This window comes from Pleurodeles waltl, chromosome 1_1 (assembly GCF_031143425.1).
Source record: "Pleurodeles waltl isolate 20211129_DDA chromosome 1_1, aPleWal1.hap1.20221129, whole genome shotgun sequence".
NCBI lineage: Eukaryota > Metazoa > Chordata > Amphibia > Caudata > Salamandridae > Pleurodeles > Pleurodeles waltl.
In genome coordinates, this window is record NC_090436.1 from 841,170,217 (window position 1) to 841,194,007 (window position 23,791).

Genomic DNA, 23,791 nt, shown 5'->3' on the forward strand with positions numbered 1-23,791 from the left:
GTTGAGTCAAGGCCTAGGTATGTGTGACGCAGTTGAAAATGAAGCCATGTGGGCCCCTGAAATGGCGACTGCCTGACCTCTAAAGTGGAACAATGGGATGTGAAGTAACTGCGCTGGCGTTGTACACCGTCGCGGTAGGCGGTCGAAGACCGTCGCGCAATGCTGCATTGGTTAACATTGGACCCTATGGGTCCCAGGAGCCAATGACGATGTAAGCCTGCGGTGACGGTACGCACCGCCGCGGACGTAAGCGCCATTTTCTATCTGTTCAATCACTCGATACCTGATCTTCGACAGGAGAGGACCTACACTGCAAGTGCTGCTGTGACCTCGGTCTGGAAGAGACAATGGCTTGAGTGTCTGGGGAAAGGGCCCCTGCCTTCACATCGGAGGAGTTTGAGAAACTCGTGGATGGGGTCCTCCCCCAGTACACGCTACTCTACGGCCCTCCAGACAAACAGGTAAGTACAAAGGGAGCATGTTGTATGGGCTATGCCTGTGTGGAGAGGGCTGGATGTAAGAAGGAAGGGGGGAGAGTGCTGCGTGCATCAAAGACGGTGAATGCATGTGCCACATGCCAAGGGTAGGGATGGGGGCCAATGACTGTGACGGTGCAGTTGGTAATAAAGTTTCTCTTCCCCCTGTACATTTCATGTAGGTCAGCGCCCACCAGAAAAAACATATTGGGCGTGCCATCGCCAAAGATGTCCGGACCCTGGGGGTCTACCACAGAAGGAGCACCCACTGCCGGAAAAGATGGGAGGACATTCGCCGCTGGAGCAAGAAGACGGCGGAGGCTCAGCTGGGGATGGCCTCCCAACGTGGGAGGGGTACCCGTCGCACCATGACCCCCCTGATGTTCAGGATCCTGGTGGTGGCCTACCAGGAGTTGGATGGGCACTTGAGGGCATCACAGCAGCCACAAGGGGGTGAGTACACTCGCATTCTGCTGATTTTGCGCGCAGTGGAGAGGTCTGGGTGGGGGAGGTGGGCTGTGGGTTTCCCTAGGCCAGGGCGAGTTCCGTAGGCAAGGTCCCTCCGTAAGGCAGGCCATGTGGCACCCCACCCCACCTCTGTAGAGTGCCAAGTACACCTAGTCATGCCCCTGTGTCATCTATGTGTGCAGATGTCGTCCATAGCCTTGTAGGCCATTTTTCAGTAATTGAACAGTGGAGCCCAAGAGCGCGGCATAGTGCAGGGGGCTTCTGTGTCTGTCGTGTCTGCCAACGGTAGCGGTAATGCATGCACTCAACATGTTTTTCTTCTGTCGCCCCCCCCCCTTTTGTGCTCTCTGTGTTCTTGTGTGCATTAGCATCATCAGGCGGAGGAGCAGTGGCACCGCAGCACCAGGGGGCTGCATCCCACATGGCCCTGGAGGGCCACACTACGGACTCGGACTTCACCAGTGGGAAGGAGGGCTAGGGGAGCTCCACGGCGGGGAGAGGAGCTGAGACCAGTGACACGGACTCGTCCTCTGATGGGAGCTCCCTTGTGGTGGCGGCAACATCTGTACCACCCCCATCTACAGGTACAGCCGCCACCCCCCCTTCCAGCACCGCCCTCCCAGCAGCCCCTCACCCTTTGCCCTGTGCCCGTTCACCCGGGAGGGTGGGCATCACCTTCGCCCCAGGCACCTCAGGCCCTGCCCCAGTCACCCCTGCTGCCCTCAGTGAGGAGGCTATTGACCTACTCATGTTCCTCACTGTTGGGCAGTCTACCATTTTGAATGCCATCCAGGGTGTAGAAAGGCAGTTGCAACAAACAAATGCATTCCTGGAGGGCATTCATTCTGGTCAGGCGGTCCTTCAGCGAGCATTTCAGACTCTGGCCTCAGCACTGATGGCAGCCATTGTCCCTGTGTCTAGCCTCCCCCCTACACCTTCCTCCACCCAGACCCAATCCCCTGTACCTCAGCCTATCCTAAGCACACCTACAGACCAGCAGGCACACACGTCAACACACAAGGGAAGCTCAGGCAAACATAAGCACCACACATCCCGCAGGCACTCACGCAAGCATCACACTCATGCAGACACACCAACATCCACTGCCTCTACTGTGTCCCCCTCCTCCTCGTCTCCCTCCTCCCTCCCAGTCTCGTCTACACTCACACCTGCATGCACTACCTCTACAGCCACTACGTCCCTCTCCAGCACACCAACCACAACACCCTGCTCACATGCAGTCACCGCTACCATTCACACGTCCCCTGTGTCCTCTCCCAGTGTGTCTGTAACGCCCCCTCCCAAGATACACAAACGCAGGCAAACACCCTCCCAACAGCCATCCACCTCACAGCAGCCTCCAGCGCATGCACCTTCACCCAAAGTCTGCAAACGAACACCTCCTACAACCACAACCTCTTCCTCCACTCCCAAACCCCCTCCAGGTACCTGTCCCAGTGTCTCCCAAAACCTTTTCCTGTCCAATCTTGACCTCTTTCCCACACCTCCCCCACCCGTCCATCTCCTAGGTCCCGAACTAGCACCTCAGCCACATCTCCAGGACCAGTGGTGCCTGTAGTCACTGGAATCTGGAGGGCACCGCCCACCAGGGCAGCCAGTGTGGCACGGAGCCACAGCACAGACAGTCCCCCACCTGTGAAGCATCAGAAGTTGGCCAGTGCCCGTGGGAGAGGGGGAAGACTCCAGCCACCAAAGCCGCTCCCAGGGGTCCCGGTGGGAGTGTGGAGTCAGCTGTGACACCTTCCAAGGTGGGGAAGGGCCACAAGAAACCCGGCAAGTCTGGGAAGAGCAGCACAGCGGAGAAGACTGCCATCATCACCGCTGCCCAGGAGGCCACCGCCAGCACCAGCCCAGCTGCCCAGGACAGGACCGCCAGCACCAGCCCAGCTGCCCAAGACAGGACCGCCAGCACAAGCCCAGCTGCCCAACAGGGGCCCGCAAGCACCAGCCCAGCTGCCCAGGACAGGACCGCCAGCACAAGCCCAGCTGCCCAGGAGGGGCCCGCAAGCACCAGCCCACCTGCCCAGGAGGCCACCGCCAGCACAAGCCCAGCTGCCCAGGACAGGACCACCAGCACAAGCCCAGATGCCCAGGAGAGGCCCGCAAGCACCAGCCCAGCTGCTCAGGACAGGACCGTCAGCACACGCCAAGCTGCCCAGGAGGGGCCCGCAAGCACCAGCCCAGCTGCCCAGGACAGGACCGCCAAAACAAGCCCAGCTGCCCAGGAGGGGCCCGCAAGCCCCAGCCCACCTGCCCAGGAGGCCACTGCGAGCACAAGCCCCGCTGGGCCATGAAGGACCGCCAGCAAAAGCCCTGCTGGGCCATTAGGGACCACCAGCACAAGACCGCTGAACAGGGCACGTCTCAAGCACTGCTGAACAGGGCACCGCCGTCTGAAGCACCGCTGAACAGGGCACCGCCGTCTCAAGAACCGCTGAACAGGTCACCGCCGTCTCAAGCACCGCTGAACAGGGCACCGCCGCCTCAAGCACCGCTGAACAGGGCACCGCCGTCTCAAGCACCGCTGAACAGGGCACCGCTGTCTCAAGCACCGCTGAACAGGGCACCGCTGTCTCAAGCACCGCTGAACAGGGCACCGCTGCCTCAAGCACCACTGAAGAGGGCACCACCATCTCAAACACCGCTGAACAGAGCACCGCCATCTCAAACACCCCTGAACAGGGCACCGCCATTTCAAACACCGCTGAACAGGGCACCGCATTTCTCAAGCACCACTGGCTCATGAGCGGCAAGGGCACTGACGCAACTGAGTCCGTCACGGGGTAAATGATGCACTATGGGCACCATGTCCCCTCCAGAACCAGTGGAGACTGTCATCCACTCACCCAATCCTTGGCAGGATGAAGCACTCTGGGCACAAAGCCCCCTCCAGAACCAGTGGAGACTGTCTTCCACTCACCCAATCCTTGGCAGGGTGAAGTACTCTGGGCACAAAGCCCCCTCCAGAACCAGTGGAGACTGTCATCCACTTGAGAGACTGTGGCGTTGCACTCCCTGGATTGAACAGTTGGTAAACCACCCACTGTAGAGACTTGTGAGACTGTGGCTTTGCACTCCCCAGGATTGAACAGTGGGCAACCCACCCACTGTAGAGACTTGTGAGACTGTGGCTTTGCACTCCCCAGGATTGAACAGTGGGCAACCCACCCACTGTAGAGGCTTGAGAGACTGTGGCTTTGTACTTCCCAGGATGTAACAGTGGGCATGTGGCCCCCTTGTGGTTTTGGCATTGTGCACTCATCCGGCTGAGGTGCCCCCCCTTTCCCTCCCCGTGAGGTGCATGTTTAGTTGCTCTATGATGCCCCTGCAGTGTTCTCTCCGTCATGGTCGGGGACCTTGTGTGGGCCTCGCCCATACCGTGTGGTCCCAGTGTTCCACTGACTTTATTAGAGCACTACCTGGACTACTATGCTTGGTATATGTTTTGTACATGGTGTATATATATATATATATATATATATATATATATATATATATATATATATATATATATATTTCTGCCTACTTGCTTTTAATATATTACAATGGTTACACTCATTTTCTATTGTCTTTGCATTCTTCCGAAGGGCTTGGGGGGTGTAACTGTGATGTATTGATTTGCTTTAGTGTGTGTGTTGTAGTGGGTGAGGGTGGGGGTGTTTTTTACCGCTGGCCTGTTGGCGGTGTTACCGCCGCTTTAACACCGTCCGCCAGGGTTGTAATGACCACCTATGTGGCCTCTGCACAGTCCTGGTCCCTGTCTGCAGCTGCTTTAAATTTGCAGAGCAACAGGAAACAGCTGAACAGTCCTTTTTTTAATTCTCAAACTGACACACAAACATAGAAGGAGAGCCAATACAGTTTTTCTCTACCATTTTTTGTGTTGGCAACCCTTCTTCTCTTTCCATAAGCCATAATGGAAATAAAAGAAGGGCTGCAGTGTTCATTTTGTCAGGCCTATTGTAGAGCCAGTAGACAGTTATCGGGTCTCAAGAAAGGAAGGTAAACCCAAACCCCCAGCCAGTCTCTCCATCCTCTTGGGGACTGGCACTTTTCTATTGTTTTGTTTTATTTTTACAAACTAAGCACTGATTTTATTAGTGTTGCCCAAGGTGTTCTCTTAATTCACCTAAAAGAGACGTGCAATAATTGTAAGACTGAACTGACATGGTTCATCTTTCTTAAAACCACATCTTCCCGGTTAAGAAATCATCTTTTGTTTGTTATACCGCATTTAGAGTGCCTCAAGGGACTGTACTGTTTGTAGTTCTTGTCAGTATCACCCTCGCACTGTTGTAGTTTATCATTGATGACTATTAGTTAAGGTGCTGTGTCTACACATAGGATATGAAATCCATTTCAAAACGTTTGATGATTTTAGTGGATAAAAACAAATAGACATATAAATGTAGAACCTGTGGTGAAATGTAGTGAAGAGTGATGTTCTGCTTCTGGGTTACTAAGCCACTCCATCACACTACACTTACAATGTACATTTCCTGTTTGGCAGCGACTTATCTTTTGGCTGCTAAATAATGTAGTGACCAAAAATGTCTCATTGGATTGTCTTTACCCTCCCAAGACAGTCCACTATACAACCTTAAGTACTCCAATTCTGTCCACTCTTTCCTGTTTTGAAACCACTGCGAAAACTCCCAATTAGGCTAAAAGTGATAATCTCTATCCTCTGTTTCTAAAACCTTTATTTTCATTGCCCCCAGGATGTCGTATCTGAAGGTTAACTTGTTTTCAGCTTAATAGACGGATGATGCCATCCGCTCTTAACAAACATCTGCTCGTGCCAATCATCAAGCATTATTATGGAGGAGTCTTTTAAACTGTATGTTCTTGCCTTTACAATTCCCTCCATCCTTACTGTCTGTCTGTTTCCCACTTCTTTTGTTGCCTACTCCCCTTCATTCTCTCTCGCTGAACAGCCTCTCTGAACGTCTTCCTTGTGAATTAATTCTAAAGATGCTGATCAGAAATTCTCTCTGGATAGAAACAGGGCTAACTAAATAAGATAGTTAAGAATGTTTCAGCTTTTCCAGTACTAACGAGAGTGGTTCCCTGTGCATGCCGTACGGCCATCGGCATTCATTACACATGTAATATTGAAAAGATAATCTACATTTTATGGCTTAATCAGTGGTATTGTTTTACTTTATTGGTAATATTTGGTAGTAAAAGCAGTGTAAATCACTCTTACTTACTGGAGGAGGACATCTGGTAGGGTGTAAGTTAATTCCTCTGTTGTGAGTATCAAAGTATGAGCCCCTGGAGATATTATTAATAGATATAATCGCCCTTGTTAGATATCTAAATAAATATATGCTAATTTGTTCAACAACTTTATCAGTTCATTATAACAATTCTGTTATTTCAGATCCAATCTTCCTATGAAATGAATTGAGGTAGATCATCATACATTACAAATACATTTCACCCACTTTATTGAAGTATTTATAGATACCCCTCTAGAGTTACTGACACACATGCATAGATAAACAGTAATACCCAATCAATTCTTATCTTGTTTATTTCTTCAGATGTTAAAGTATTGTTATGTTCAATTGAGGCAATGCTTGTTTGTATTGTAACTTTTATTTTTGTGACTAATCTATCAATATACATATGCTAAATAGAATAGTTTATCAAGTCCATCCTCCTTCCCTTTGGTATGAATGAACCTTTAAATATATAATGGTATTATGTCTGATCTTACATTGGAGAGTATATGTATAATGAGACTCTGTTTACATAGCCATCGCTGCACCACATGTAAGAAATTACATTTTGTTACTTGCTTTACGTCTTGCGATTGACTGACATTGTATTTAGCCATTAGGAGAGCTTGGTGCACACTCAGGTTTATATTTAGAACTTGGGTTACATGTCAATTCAGATTAGGCACCCCTGTTCTGGAGTACCAGACCTTTGCATCCATAAACTCTTGGAAATGTGCGCGCTTAGAAAAAATATTGGAAATAAAATCTGCACCAACGATCACAGGTGCTATAGTTGGTTGCTATCAGTATGTCTGTTTTTTGCCAAAAGTGGTATGACTGTCTCATCTCTTCTCTAGAAACATTTGTTTCCCCAATATACAACTTTTGTGAACAATTTAGGCAGTTTAGATCTATTAGAACTTCCAGAGGCGATCAGAGAATTCCTTGTGGGAATCATGGAAAAGCCCCTTCATGTGTTGTAAGGGATTCTTTGAAAGTATATAAGAGGGGTTGTGATAGCAAAGGATGCCGCTATCAGTCGTACTAGACAATAGAACCGGACCCTAGAATAGAGGGTGCAGGAGAGTTTAGAAACGTTTTTAAAGCACCCCTCAAAAAAAAAATATATATATATTAGATCAGGCCAACTGGGATTTAAGCGAACGGTTTGTTAGTAGGTGTGAAGCAAAGTTCCAGGCCTATAGGCAGAAAGTTTATGGGGAAAGCAATTTTACGGGTACATTTTTTGCATGGCAGTTACACGAGCAGGCTGCCAGTAATATGATCTCTGCATTGAAATGCCGATTTCTGGAATAAGATGTACAGAACATAGCAAGTTGGGGGAAATTATGTTAGAACATTATAGATGGATATATAGTCAAATGGTTGAGAGTGAAGCAGTAGGGGAATTCTTAGCTGGGCTCACTATCCCCACTCTCTTCAAGGAAGATAGGGAAAGTATTTCCTGTCCTTTTGCCAAGGTTAAACTGGGTGGAGGTGGTTAAAAACCTCCTGAATGGAAAGGTATGTGGTCCGGACTGCCTTCCTGTAGAATTTTTCAAAACCTTTATTGATATTTTGGCAGATTATCTTTTGCTGGTTGCCAATACAATGTTGTACGGGGCATCATACCAATATCATTTCGTGCAGGAAATACCATCAGTTTCTTAAAAAAAAAAGACAAAGACAGATTCATATCGCTCAATCACACTTTTTAATTCTCACTATAAGATCATCATGAAGCTTGTGGCTAACTGCTTTAATTCGATAACTGCCAAACTGGTCCATCATAATCAAAATGGGTTTGTTGCTGGTCGCCAATTGGCAGCAAACACACATTTCCTAGCTGTATTCCTGCTGTCATCCTTTTATTGAATGTAGAAAAAGCCTTTGACCTTATGGTCTGGGAAACACTATTTGATATTCTAGGGAAATTTGGGGTCCCCTCCCAGATCATGTGATTGTTGCGAAGGATGTATCAGAGTGTGGAAGCCAATATTATAATAAATTCTGTAGATGCAGGTAAATTACAAGTTTGCCGGTATTCCAGCAGGTGAGCCCACACTCGCCAATATTGTTTGCCTTTTTTATTGAGCATCTAGCTATCTCTATTAGACAAAATGCTGCGATCTGCCCTGTTATCAAGCAGATGTGGAAGATTTAACTATATGCAGACAATATCATTTTACTCCTTGATAATAATAGGAGCTCACAGGAAAAAGCTTTTGAGGTCTTTTCACAGTTTGAGCAAGTGGGGGGATATAAGATCAATAGGAAAAAAACAGATATTATTCTATGTGGCTGTAGGTCGGACACACTACTACCTGAATGGATCTCTAGTCTTTTGGCCAGGAAGACTGCTGTGCCCCTCTGTGCGGCTTGAGCAGTTGACAATCCTCTATAATCTGCCCAGTTTTTATGGATAGAAAGTTCTGGCAGCTTCTTGACTGTGATATGGGTCTCTTGCAGCAAAACTATATAAGGATTTTCTGCTTTAACCCACGCTTCTATTGCACCCCTCTTCTTCCTGTTGTTTAGGCCATTGGAGTTCAGCGAGACAACCTTTACTATGCAGTTTAGTTCAGCCATTCAAAATGTAAACACTGTAGTGTCATTCTGACTTACTGGTTTTTGCTGTTCCCAAAAACAGCTTTAATGGAGGAATCATAGTGCAAATATGCCTACAGTGCAAAATGCGTGTAAAGTAGCTAAGGTGCATGATCGCAAAGAAGTGTGGACCGCCTAAGTGCAACATGGCCCTACTAGTTATTCTCCCAGGTGTTTGAATCGACGTGAAAATATGCATGAAGTGCAAGATGTGCCTAAAGTGACTGCGGTGCGAAATAACCATATGGGGCAATTCATCTATGTGCTTTAGGGCACTTCCCCTACTGATTATTCTCCCAACATGTTAACTTATAAAAGAGTGCCCAATTAACCTAAAATGCCCATAACAATGCAGTGGGATACTGTATTGCCTATTTGAGCAGTAGCAGGCATAGAAATTTAAAATGCCGTCTGCACTTTCCACAGCTTGGTTCCTCCCTATCATCTTTGAAGTGCATGCAGTGGAGATGTACTGACCCAGTCTCAAGGATACCCAGCAATTAAAGAGCTTGACAAGTCTCCTGCCCATCCCCATCACCATCCTAAACCTCTGGCCAATACTGTCCATACCTTACCCTACATGCTCCACACACCTCTATGGGCCTACTGTCCTGAGTTGAAAAAATATTCACTGAGATATAGCCGCTCCCCAGTTTTTGCCCCATGTACCAACATCTCATCAAATAAGTCATCTTTAGGATCTCATTTTTCCCCCCGCACATTTTACCCTGAACCCATACACTGACACCCCCCACTCTGTGCCTCCACATACCCTCTCCCCAGAGTGATCTATACCTGATGCCCCCCACCTAGGGACTCTAAGATCACTCCTCCCTCAACCCCTCCATCTGCCATGCCTAACTAACCCCCCCAGCCCCACAGACCCCAAAAAGATGCCTTAACATAGCACCGTTTTCACGCAGGACATCAGAGAAGATCTCAATTTCATATAATCATGACGCTTATATAGTTATAGACAAAGAGCCTATCAACCTCCCTGCTCAGCCTAAATAGCACATTCTACTGTCCTGCCCCCTCATTTGAATTCCATATTGAGAGCAAGAAGGCTTTAGCAGCATCAAATGTGTGGTGTATGTTTGCCCGTCCTTTAAAAAGGACTTTGAGGTTTGATTGTTGCCCAAGGCCAGTGGGAACCCCAACTTTCTGGAAATCAGGAATCAGTTCTTTGAATTCATGCTGCCTTTGTGCCGCAAGCGCAGACATGTCTGTGAAAAGTTTAAACGTATAATCTCCGGGAACCTGATAAGCCTTAGCCTTAATTGGCAGTGCAAGAATTCGTTCTTTAATGCAATAGTCCAAAAAGTTCACCAATATCATCCGAGGATATCGTACGTTGTGGGACTGAACTGCTGGAAATCGATTATCATGCGTAATGATGAGATCCATGTTGCTATTTGCTGATTCTGGGAAGACATGACGAATTATAAGTTCTGAGATTAATTTAATAACAGTCTGCCCATTCTCTCAGCCTTCTGGCACCCCAGTGACTCTTAAATTACAGCAGCGTGATCAATTTTCAGCATCATCTATTGGTATCTGTAGTTCGGCCAGTTCTGATTGACATTGCTCTGCCTCCTTAATACGGGTGTTCAACTGCTGCATATTGTTGCTGGTAAGATTTAATTGGGCTTCAGTCTTTCGATTTGCCTCTTCTTATGACAGTTTTAAAGTTTTGAGCTTGTCCAGAATTTGAAGGAGCAAGCTCTCTGTTGGCTTATCACCTTTTCCATCCTTCTCGCCTCCCTTCTGGTTTTGAATAACTGACTTAAGATGGCCTGGTTTTATATAAAGAGAGATGTTCATACTTCCAGCCCTATTGTCAATTCCCTGCTGCTCCGTCCCGGTACCCATTGAGCCAGAAGTGAGCGCAGTCGATGTCATGCTGGAAGAGATGTAAGGGTCTGAGCAGCACTGGAATTTAGAAAGAGAGCATTGTGCAATGGGCACCGAATTGCATCTGGGCTGTCTACCTCTTGCTAAGTGGTCGATTGATTGTATTGACTTGGGGGTTTCTTAGGCTCCTTTGACTCGACAGTGGTAAATAGCGGGTAAGTCTGAGGACTCTCACTCCTGTTCTGCTGAATACAGGCATAGCCAAGCTTTGACTGTGGGCTTCGCTCAAAGATGAGTAAGCTCTGCAATAAGCTTGTGCCTTCATCTAAGATCCTGGACTTGCGCCCCACCTGACTGCCCTTTGCCATCTTGCTGTGTACAGAGTCATGTTCAGAAACCAAGCCTGTTGCTTGAGAAGTGGATGTAGAGGCTAACAAAGAAAAGGGGGTAGGGAATAAAACCATCTGAGGAGCTGGTACTAAACCAGGAGGTTTATCAAGTGCAGATGAACGTTTCCCCTTCAAATTGCAAGTAGACTTGGTAGTTTTACTAACAGAGCATGCCTTGATCACGCAATCTTTTTTTGTTGAAATAAAAAAATAAAATAATAATAAACCCCCTGAAACCCCCTCCATTGTTCAGGTGCTGCTTGGAGGCCACAAACCACACCCACGCCTACTGTGCCACTTCCATGGTGGTCCAGAGCATCCACCAAACCAGTAAGAGGCCGTAGTGCCACCCTCACGGGGGGAGGGAGAGGGGAAGGGGTGTATAGGTTAAAAACTTGACATTGCACAGTATAGTGCCTTGCCCCCCTCCACTTTTTTTATCCTCCTAGTGTTAACGTTCCATAAAGAGAAAATACTCCCCAAGACAGTGCCCGTCCATCGAGCCTGGTAAATCCACTCACAAGCAGACAGGCACTGTGGTCATACTTTCACACTGATCTTGTTGTCCACAATGCCTTGTTGTGGCCTCAGCCGATTAGAGATCCCATCAGCTGCTGCTCGTAGATGCAGGGTGATCCAATTTCGAGATGGGACCCACCATGTTTCCTTGAATCAGCCCAACATACTCAGAAAGACCAAATCATGTGCTGAACTAGCATTCACACTGAATGGGGAGAGGGGGGGGTCACGAGGTGTACAAAAAAACGGATCCAGAGAATCACCAGAAACTTGTTATGCTTGCCCGCACAGCGTCATGCTGCTGTGGAACTAGGCACGTGCTCGGTGCTCCTGGGGTGCCTATCCACATCATGGCACGTCCTCACCAGCAAGGAACTTCCCCTCTCACACCTTTGACAATCAGCCACGGAGCATGACAGGAGCTCCCAATCCACCTGGCCTCGTGTTGGCGATCCTTTGTCATGACACAGACAACAGAGATGGGACTTGGGATGTTATTATATCCGGAACAGTACCAGACTTTTCTAATCGGAATATCATCTGAAATAAATTCTATTTCCTAAACAACACTTACAAAAATATCACTAAATTAGGGTTAAAAATATAAGATATCAACCCAATGGGATTATATTTTTGTAAAAGACACTAAGGACACAATAGTTATGTTAAATTATATTTCTGTACATGCTACTCTGAAATACGGCGATCAGATTCAGAAAATGTCAATGACTTTTGAATTGCCCAACGGATGGAATAAATATATTTGTACGTATTTCTGTATGGATGTGCCCATGCATGTGAAAGAATTTATGCATTTATTTTAATAGTGTTTTGGAAACATGAGGCAGGTGAGACAGCTAAAGATGGCCCCGGTTGTGAGGTCTATGAAGGATTGTTTTATGTTCCTGTTAAAATAATTACAATGTCTTTGCTACAACAAACTAAAAAATAGTTTTTGCAAGGAGCTCCCTTTTTGTTTAGTTTAGAGAAGGCACACTATGTTGTGCCATTGCTAAAAAGAGGAAGACATATCTGTGGCAATATATTACCTTATGTTATCTGATAATTCACCATCTATTCACCATCTATTTAGTGTTTCAGAAATATTCAACCTACAGCAAACATGACATGAATAAGGTCCTGGACCTGGAGCTGAAAGGCGACATTGAAAAGTGTTTGTCGGCCGTAGGTACGTACCTTTAATCTAGTGATCATCTCAGATCTTTTCCAAATCTAGCACTATAGTCTACAGCCTATGTATGGAAACATTGTTCCCTAAATAATGTGATTGTAAAACAGAACATACACAGCCATCCAGCCTCCATTATTATCAACCTTCTGTTCACCACTGTTATGTTTCTACAGTAACAAATGCTATTACTGAAGCACAGAATGCCACATGGAGGCCATGAGTCCGTGACATACCAGTGCAGCAAATCCTAGGGCCGCCATAACATTTCTTCTTCTTTATAGCTCCTCTAAAATACCAAGTTTTAAGGTTGTGTCGTATGGAATTAAATCGCCATTTTCATACCAGTGAATCTAGCTTTTGACATTTTACATTCGAACATTACTGTACAGAACATAAGTCTGCATTAATCTGTCACCTGAAAATTAGGCGAATATCTATTCAGTGATGCAAATTAGAGGATCTTTATGACAGAGGCAGTTACTTAATTTTAGGGATGAGCAGGTAGTCGTGTGGTCAAGCAGGGGGATGCAGGTACCTCAGGTGGTACACCTTGATGGGTGGGAATACTTCGTTAGATGGAGAATGCTTAATATCTGGGTTTGACGCAATAATTTAAAGTTGGTCATTGACACTACAGTACTCCCATAAAAGGTAGAACTTTCCCCGTGGACGTCAATTCACCAAAATTCCAGGGGTAGCAAAAGTTACATCACACACCATTTGACCTATACTTTCACTTATACTTACAGATACACATGTGTTCAAACATACACACACTCCCTCTCTCACATAAACCCATTCTCACCCACAAGCATGCACACAACATACAGGTAAATGACCTTTTTACCTACCTCAGCTGCCAGGGAGCGTCGTATTCCAGTTAATTGGGCTCCATGTTTTGTTACACTAATAGTGAATATTATAATAATATAATACTTTTCACTATTAATGTAACAAAAAATAGACAGAAAACAGACAGTGTAGCCCCACCCAGTGTTCACTAGAAAGAGCTGCCCCTGTGTTGCTGGCACTGATTTTGCCACCTCTGAGGCCAGAGGTCACTAAGACAGTGCCAGGGGACACAAAGGGTACGCCAGGGGTCGCAGTTGCGACCTCTGGATACCCCTAAATGTCGCCTACAGTTTACCCCCTTTTACTCTCGGAGAATGCCTTGCACTTTCCCCCTCTTGATCGTCTTCTTCTGTTTCATCTCGTGTACTATTAGGGTGTGAGCATTTTATAAATTCTCTTTATATATGCATGCATGACCTTGGTGCATGAGCAGGTACTAGCATTGGGGTGAATTGGGCACAGTGTGAGTGTGGAATGCATTCAAAGGAGAAGAACGTTCCAGAGTTGTAGTTATTATAAGTTTGATTTGACATTAGGGACGGGCAGAACAAGTGGGTAGATCCCTATGGACTGACTCTTAACATGTTATGGGAAATTTACATTTGCCAATGAGAAACGGTTGAAGGAGAAGAAGGAGGCAACTGTAGTAGTGGAGAGTGCACAAATTAAAGTTTGTAATGGCATCACACACGTAGAAAACATGGCTGATTACAACCCGGTTTTCTTCCAGCCTTTTCATGGCGGTCTCCCCACCATGAAAAGGCTGGCAGAAAACAAGTGCAGGGGAGCACAAGGGTCCCTGCTGTGCCCATGCCCATGGAATGGGCAGTGCAGGCCCCCCCGCCCTGTACCATCGGATGTGCACTGTCTGCTTTGCAGACAGTACACATTCTGAGGGTGCTGGTCTGCCCCTCTGTGCCACGAGATACCACTCGGGTTCTTCAAGGGAGCCGAGTGCTACCTCGTAGCACTATTCCCGCCAGTCATGCAATGTTCCCGCCAGGCAGCCCGGTCAGATCGGTGGGAACATTGTAATAGGGCAGGGGTGATGCAACTGCCATGGCGGTGGCATCCTCCCTGCCAGTTTGGCGTTTCAAGGTTGGGACCGCCAACCTTGTAATGATGCAGCATGTGTGGTTCAGCAAAGATGAACCTTTCCATAGTTTATGATTTGAATTTCACATTATCAGGCACAAAATAGATTTGTAATGCCTTCATGTATGTAACATAAATCAATTTCTCTATTCCCCTTACAGTGCAATGTGCAGTCAGTAAGCCAATGTTTTTTGCTGGAGAGCTATTCACCGCAATGAAGGTACTGTACTGCTTTTATTAAGATTTTTATATTTGGCTTGCTGTAGGAATGGGCTGTCAAACCTATCCTAAATGTGCCCTGTCTCCCATCTCATAGCAAGTTTAGCAGTTTCACTCATTAGGTCGAGCGTGAAGCTCTCTGGCCTGTTGTAATCTAACTGTGGGCTTTAAACCACGCTCAATGCATGCCCATCACTATCACTTGTTCATGAGCTTGCCTTTCAAAAATCCTTTGTTATCATTGGTAAATGCTTTATGTTTGTACCTCCTTGGGGCAGTTTTGTTACTGCCTTGGCCATCGACTCTGTTAAATGGATAATTGCACGTTTGCCAATACGTTTGACTGCCAGCAAACTTATTTTTTCCTTTTGTGTCTCTCCTTCGCGCTCATGGTGCTTTGAATCGGATTGCTTAGTCAACTGTTTTACTTTTAATTTTCTTTTTATGTGGCAAGAAATGTCCAGCTAGGAATTTACAATGCTACAGTTGTTCTTGGGTATGACATAAAGTACGAACGTGTTTTTGCCCAACTCGTATTGCCTTTGTTTTTATTTTACTCTTGTGAAAATTTGGAATGTTAAATATGTTGATATGTAGAAGTTTTCCCAGTTTGTGAAAGCATTTGCTGATTTGTGAGAAGGTCAGGATTATCATAATCTTCTAAAACATTTAAAAAAGAATATGTCAGGAAAGAGCTTTATCGGTCATATTATCTTGTAAGCTGTGCCAAAACAACTGAAATATATAAGACGGCAACCAATTTCATCATGATTCTTCATATGCTGTTGATCTAAAGCTGTGTCCAAGTATGTTAGTTTGTGTCAGAAGAAGCAGTCACTCAGTATTGCATACCAAATCTATTTTGTACTGGATATGCCTCGCTTAAATAATTCTAGATAGAAAGACAACTGCAATACAATGAAACACAGAAAGACCACTGCCCTACGGTGAAACAATAGGCACCTTAATTGATGCCACCCCAATATTCTCCAAATGAGTTAATATCATGAATCTCTGCATCACACAGCTAGCTTAGTAAATGTTTTAACAGACAAATATCAGAGAAGTCACCTACTTGGCTAAGCACAGCAAAAGACCCCTTGGATTAAAAAAAATAGAAAGTGAAAGCACACCCAGGTGCACTACAGCGCTACTGGGGAAAATCAAGTGACAGAAATTAAAACGTGACTTTACCATCACAAAAGCATATACAAATTGTGCAGCAAAAATGCAAAAAAAAAGTCATTCATTTGCACAGATTTCAAGTACAGTACGCCCTTCAAATGAACTATATATAATTCTCAGAGAATTCCACAACCCAGAATTCACAATCACTGAGATACCACACTCACAAACTTTCTGCTGAGTCCTCACTCAGGAACTTGACCCCAAAGCAAACAAACTGGGAGCCCCCCTCGTAGGCTAAACAACCAAACTTCATCCAGGGCCAGCTTTAGCAAAGATCCGGACGGGGTGATGTCAATCTTGGTTGTAGTCAGCCAGGGCAGCGCTGAACTCAGTGAATCCTGGCCGATTACAACCTTGTTTTCTGCCAACCTTTTCAGGGCGGTTTCTCTACCATGAAAAGGCTGGTGGAGAACAAGAGCGAGTGCCATAGGGGGGGGCTGCACTTCCCCTGCCTGTTGGTGCTGGTCGGCTCCCTCTGTGCTACGAGATAGCTCTCAACTCTTTTTAGTATGCTGGATGCTATCTCGCAGCACTGTTCCCGCCAGTCTGACCGGTTTGAACACTCTATCACAATGTTCCTGCCAGTCAGACCAGCATAGACGGGGGTGCCACCACCATGCCAATGGTGTCCTCCCCATGAGTTTGGCTGTTCAATCTTGAGACTGCCAAACTCGTAATGAGGCAGAGAGTCATACATGTATAAATTACTCGACAGGCAATACTATATAAGACAATGAGGATTACAAGGTGTAGGAAGCACATGTTGTCCATACTACTAAGCAGTATATTTTAGGACATTGGTCTGGAGAAGCACAAACTAAGGATTTAAAATGCACCACGGTGGTAGGGCTATAGTAAAAGTGTATTTCTACCCAAACTATCCCTTTTTAGCAACATTGCCATAATGAAAGAATGGGGAAAAATAGATAGGGGGTCATTATGACCCCAGTGGTTGGAGGTGATGTGGAGGTAGTACCGCCAACAGGCTGGCGGTACTTACTGCCACATTATGACATTGGTGGGTTGGCTGAAGCAAATCTGCCAATGTACCACTCCGACTGCCATGGCGATAGCAGCCGCTGGGCTGGAGATAACAATCTCCAGCCCGGCGGCCGCTATTGTGCCACCGACGGTATCATGACCCTGACTGCCGCCATAGTTTTCGTGGCATTCGTAACGCCACGAAAACCATGGCGGTAGGCCCTATCAGTAACAGGGAATTCCTTCCCTGTCACTGATAGAAGGCCCCCTCACCTCAACACTCCCCAGACACCACCACCCCTCTTCATCCAAGCTCCCCTCCCTCCCTAACTTCCCCCTTACACACACATACGCAGACACACACTCATCCACACAGACATACATGCATACATACACACATGCATTCACTCATTCATGCACACATCCGCACACACATCCAAACTTAAACGCAGACATGCATTCACATTTCCATTCACACATGCACTCAGAGACCTTCATACATGTACTCACACACCTTCATACACGCAAACTACACTAAACACACACTCATATTCACGCACACACTCACACATACATGCACACACCCCCCCACACACACACAACACCCCCTTCCTCTGTCTGAAACCCGACTTACCTGTATCTAGAGTGTCTTCTGGCGGGGGACGGGATGGGACGGGGCGCTGCTACCGCAAGCAGCGCCCGCCAGCAGAACACTGCCAGGCCGTATTATTTTTCATAATACGGCTGGCGGCAGTCTACTGATGTGGTGATACTAGTGGTAGCAGCACCACCTTACCACCATCCGCCAGTATGGCCACAGCCGGATTTCCACCTTTCATGTGGCAGAAATCCAGTTGGGGTCATACTATGGCGGACGGATGGTAGCTGCAGCGACGGTCTTTTGGTGGCCGGTGCCGCGGCAGTAGGCGTTTTTTACCGCCATTGTCATAATGAGGGCCTTAAGGTTCTAGCCTATAAATTGAAGTTTACATGCAGCTTTTTGATGTCAGTTCCCTGTGCTATATTAGGATTGTAACTTATGAACTTCAAAGAACAAAAGATTCCATGTAACAAAAGCAGTAGTACACTGATCTATCCACATAAAATACAGTTCTGTGATCTGCATGGTACACATTCTTTGTGGCAGGCATACTCTCTGCGCTAATTTGTGATGAGACAAAAATTCCACTAGACAAATCTCTGATCTTTTTCCAGCGAGAAAATTAATTACCAGAGTTATCTTGACATTTAATTTTTATTGTTGCTGAAAGTTGCTGGGCACACAACGAATCCAGCAGCAGGTGCCTTTAAAGCCATAAGGAATTTCTAAACACAGCACCCCCACGCTCAGCCCCAGGTGCAGATGCACCAGTTGCATCATCCTAAAGCCACTGACTTTTTCAAAACCTTCCATACACCAAATTAGCTGAATTGGTACTAATAAACAATCCTTACCAAAATCCTTAGAAATCTTAGCAAACATATCTGGTTTGTGGCAAGGGACACAGCCAATAACTTCATAGACTCAGTTGGCTTCCCCTCATTAGTCTATGATCCCCTCAAGATCTGCTTGGTCAGAGCATTCATTAAAAACACCTAGGCCTATATGACCCAGCCAGGTAAAGAACTGTGTCTTTTGCACCATTTCTAGGAAAGATGATTGAAATAGCCGCTTTCTTCCAGATCTTCAACTTTGTTAAAGAAAGCAATTTACTCTAGGACCAGCAATCTGGTATCCACTGAAACAAGCACATACTCAGTCTTGATATCCTTTTGGTATAATTTGAAATTAAGAGTGGACACAAAGGTATGATAGCACTACTTTATCAGTGACTTTTGGTACTGTCTATTACCAGACTCTACTACCAATACTACCAAGACTAGAAGAGCTTTGCACTCAATAAAATACCCTGAATTGCAGCCACTTGTAACTACTCAGGCCGCATCCCAATCCACCATTTTTTGTTCACCATCAACCTCAATGTAGAACCAACCCTGATGTGGCCCTAAGTAGTTACCAGTGGCTTTTGTGATATGCTTTTTGTTATATGCTTGTTGTGCAAAATTCCCACAATTTTTCTGTTATGCCTTGTCACAAAATTACACAAGGATCACAGTAATATTTCATCACAAGTGCATGGTAAAAATGCGTACGGTCAGAAAGCAAGCAGTTGCTTTTTGTGAAGTCTGCAGTTTTCTTTCTATTTTTTTTAGTGGTAAAGACGTCTTTGTATAAAAAATGGATGACAAGACGCATTTCATGCTAAAGGTAGATGCTGACTCTTTGGACATTTCCCTGAGTGCCAGCTTTGTATGAAACACAATTGCAGCTTTGTAGGAAACACAATTGTACACTCATGCTTCTCCCTGACCTGTTTTGCTGCTGTCTGACAGAGCGACATCTGCTCCATGAGGGATATACTATGCTGCGCTCAACATCACAGGGCATTAATTAAACAATTTGACTACATACATCGCATCACCAATACACAGAAAATAGCAAGGCCTTGCCAGTTCGACAAGGCCATCTATGGTATACTTTGTATGAAAAGGCTAAACCTTGGTATCAAGTAAAATCACAGACATTATAGTTCTTGCATAATATGGTGTGGGCTGGCTTACGAGCTGAGGAATCCAGTCCCTCCTAGGAGCTGTGAAAGTTTTAGGAGCTAGATTGGGTGGTGACAGAACATAAACCACTTTCAGTCTCCTGTGGTAATTGGCTGTTTGTATCAACACAAGCTGATGAAAACAGAGAAGTTACTTATTAAAATTTCTGACTTCTCAAGCCTATCTGACATGTTCTTGGTGGAATAGTTGATCACTCCCAGGTCCCTAGACTGCGGTGTGATTCCCTCTTGGGCCCACCATTGCCTGGATGTAATTGTGAGACTGTCCAGAGAGAAATCTCCTCTGCAATATCAAGGATCAGCTATTAGCATTTTCCAGACTTCATCAAAGCTGACCAGGAAGCCCAAAGGAAATTCAAAGTGAAGGTGCAACTAAGGGCTGGTAATGTGTAATGTTGTACCTGGAAAATTTGAAAGTTGAAGGGAATGCACACCAATTTACTCACCCCAGAGATGCCATCAGATTTGTTTAAAATGAACTGGTCTGAGTGGGTGCTCATGTTCCATTAACCCCAAGAAATAAGTTAAAGACATGATGAAGCCTGCGACCAATACCAGCGACATGGAGTGATAGAGTGATGTAATGGTACCATCAAGTAATGAATTGACTAGCAGTGTTAAGTGACCATCAGAATTGTGTATGTATGTCTTTGCCTTAACTACTCAGCTGACACAAATGAGTCTTGTCAAACATGCAGGTATAATGTATGGAGACAAATCCTAACATAAAGCTGGGGGTAGAAGCCTGATTTGAGGTGATGGAGTCACTTTAGTTTGCCTGTAGTTTTTCAGTACAACATGATATTTATTTTCACCGCCCAGTAAAGTAGCAATAATCTCATCACTCATCATTCTATATTGGAATGCTGGAGGTCCAAATAACCTGCAAAAAATAAGATGAGTGTTGGCGTACTTTGATAGGCATAGGATAGATCTGGGCATGCTTCAAGAAAACCATTATGAGATAAAAAAAAACAGGCTTAGTTTGTGGGATGGTGACGATTTAACAAGTAATTTGCTTCATATAGTTTATATGCTAAGTGTGTGTTTATTGGGTAACAAAACACTAAGCTTTGTGCTAAAAGATAACTATGAAGACCATAAGTGTAGATATCTCTTGTTTACAGAATGTATTTTAAATCATCCCATTACCATTATCAACACTTGTGAGCCAAATGCCGACTGTTCAAATGTTTTTGATACAATCTTAACTATCTGAAGAAAAGCAGAAGGTGATATCTTAATACAGACGGGTCAAAGTGGATTTAAGACAAGGTTGACTGAAATTCCAAAGCTGGAGGAGGAACCTGAAGAAAGCCAGAATGTTAATTCAGGTTGCAGATATGCTTGATCTTGTAGATGGTTTGAGATCTCATCACCGACAGACCAGAGAGTTTTGTTTTACTCCTCTGTTAATGATTCTATGTCATGTATAGATCACTGGTTTATTTAATAGGAGGTGACCACTTGGGTAACAGACGCGCAGCATCTCCCATGTACACTCTCAGATTACTCCCCCATACAAATGTCACGGAATGCACCTCAGGTAGTCTGTCTGGCCATGAACTGAAGGCTCCTCTCTTGTTGACCCAGTATTTTGTTGGATAAATGTGCAGTGATCACTGAATATTTTCAAAATAACATCGGGTCAGTTCCTAGGTTTACTACAATGTGAAAATCATTTATAGTTTATATGAGGTGTATAGCAATGTCAAAACGATCTGGTATACCTAAAGATATTTAGATTAGGAGCCTGATTTAGAACATGGTGGAAGGGTTACTCTGTCACAACGGTGATGGATTTCATGCCCTCCAAAGTCTAAATCCCATTATGTTCTACGGGATTTAGATTTCGCCCTATGATATATCTGTCATCCTTGTGACAGAGTAAGCCATCCACTGAGTTCTAAATCAGTACCATAGTTGGAATGCTTTGAGGGAGTTATTAAGAGATAATAGTATCAGACGTCCAGTACAGAAGATGCCCATCACTTAGTTTAAAACCCTATTGGCAGAGTTTCCACACTTTGCTGGCAGAGGAGTAGCACTTCTGTGCAAATACTTACTGACTTGCCAAAAGGGTGATGGGGAACGGCTAGGCAAGCCTTTGGCTCGGCTGTTTGACAGAAAGTTAAGAAACACAGTGCAATAGAAGAAGAGCATAAATCAGATGTGACAGCTGTGGAATGCCGGCAGAAATTACAACATATTATGAACAGTTATATTTTTCTAAGATTGTTCATGCAGATCAATCACTAGACGAAATAGCACTTGAATGGTTATGAAACCATCATAGACAATTGCTATGTGAATTCATTTCTACACGGGATATCGTAGAAGTCATAGACACAATGGCAAGTGGGATGGTCACAGGAACAAATAGCCTGACTGCTTATATGAAGCATGCAGGGATATATTTACTCGTCAGCTCCTGGTATTGTCCTTGGACTCCAAAGTTACTACAGCCTTACTGAAGCATGGTAAAGATAACAAAAGATGTCAATTCTACAAGCAAGTTGATATTAAACACACTACCGGAAGTATTTGAACACATATTAGAAACTTAACGACTAGCTGTCACCAGTGTTTACACTCACAGGTGCTCATTTTTGTGGTCTGGCACCTATTTGTCTTCATCAGACATTTACCGAGAGGAGGAGAGAGAAAAAAAGACTTAAAGAGGAATAAAGGAGGGAGGGTAAGACAGAAACACTGCAGCTAAGGGAGAAAGCAGGAACCTGCAAGAGTTACATAAAAAGACAGGGAGAGTCTGAAAATGAATTAGAGAGGCATTAGGTGGTTTCAGGACTATGCAGCATTGGTATTCGGTGCTCTGACATTCAATAGCACACCGTGTGCTTTTGAGCAGAGCTATGGGCACCAGCATTCATTATTTTACTACTTAAGCAATCGTTGCTCTTTGCAAGCATAAAGCCACTTCCCCCATCACAAGCAAAATATTGTCTACAAAACATGATGACGAGTAATAATAGAATTCAAACATACTCATCATTGAAATTAACCTGCAATCAAAAATGATGCATGGAGCCACTAAAGAGCTAGAACAGCCTCTCACTGCAAAGCAGAACATATTTTGGATAAAATGGCACCCCTCCCCCTCCATTGCCCAGGTAGGAATTTATCCCAAAAAATGGAAATACAAATTAAACACACCCTTTACACCAAATTGCCAATATCACTAGGAATGCTTCGATACACCAACTTTTGGAACATATGAATCTAAAGATAAACTTGATACGCTGATGGATGGGGAAATGCTCGCCGTATTTTAAATTTATCCTGTTTCTCTTTTTTATTTTGTGTTGTACTGTTTCGTTGGTCTACGTTTTGTTGATATAAATGTGAGAAAGTAAGATATGATGTTGCATGTAATGTGCAATTTATTTGTGCTTACAAAACAATAAAAAAAGGGCAATCGGGGTAATACAGTAGGAATATTGAGTAGAGACCGAGAAACGGAATTCTTTGTATTGATAGTATTTGGATTCTCTTCCACTTCATGTACGATTTTCATGATGTTGATGATTTTTATGGCAAATGTGGTTAAAAAATTGATGGATTGTGTAGTTTTAAAATCGATAAATAATATTTAACATTGTGTAGACATAGATTAACAAACATTTTTCGGACTGGATGAAAAGGAAGAGATGCTTGAGATTATGGCTACAGCGGATGGATACTGATGTTAAACCCAACGTGGGCAAATTTTTCATTCATAGAAGACTTCTTAGAATGTTGACTTCTTTAACAAGAGGTTTGACTGGCCAAGATTGGGTGGAGGTTTTAATCAAGAGGCAGGCTGGTGCTATTGGAAGCATCCTCTACAAAGTCTTTACCACTCACTTATTTTACCATACATCCTTTACTACACATTGCTTTGGCCATACATTGCCTTTAACACACAAGTCTTTACCACACATATGCCTTTACCACACATGCCTTTACAATGAAATGGCGGGTATATTTCAGGTAAGTGCATACATATATATAACCTACTGGGTGTTGCCGGTAGACAGTTACAGTTAAGACCATGTTTCCATTGGAAAAACGT

The 23,791-nt window shown here is 44.8% G+C and overlaps 1 protein-coding gene across 1 annotated transcript in view; it reads left to right on the forward strand.

The window, feature by feature from the left end:
- Nucleotides 1–23,791, forward strand: part of LOC138287986 (annexin A1-like) — a 150,339-nt gene that overhangs the window by 93,290 nt on the left and 33,258 nt on the right. Inside the window, exons 10-11 of the mRNA XM_069229060.1 lie at nt 12,656–12,751; nt 14,863–14,921. Of these exons, the coding sequence (XP_069085161.1) occupies nt 12,656–12,751; nt 14,863–14,921 (155 nt within the window). The remainder of the gene's footprint in view (nt 1–12,655; nt 12,752–14,862; nt 14,922–23,791) is intronic.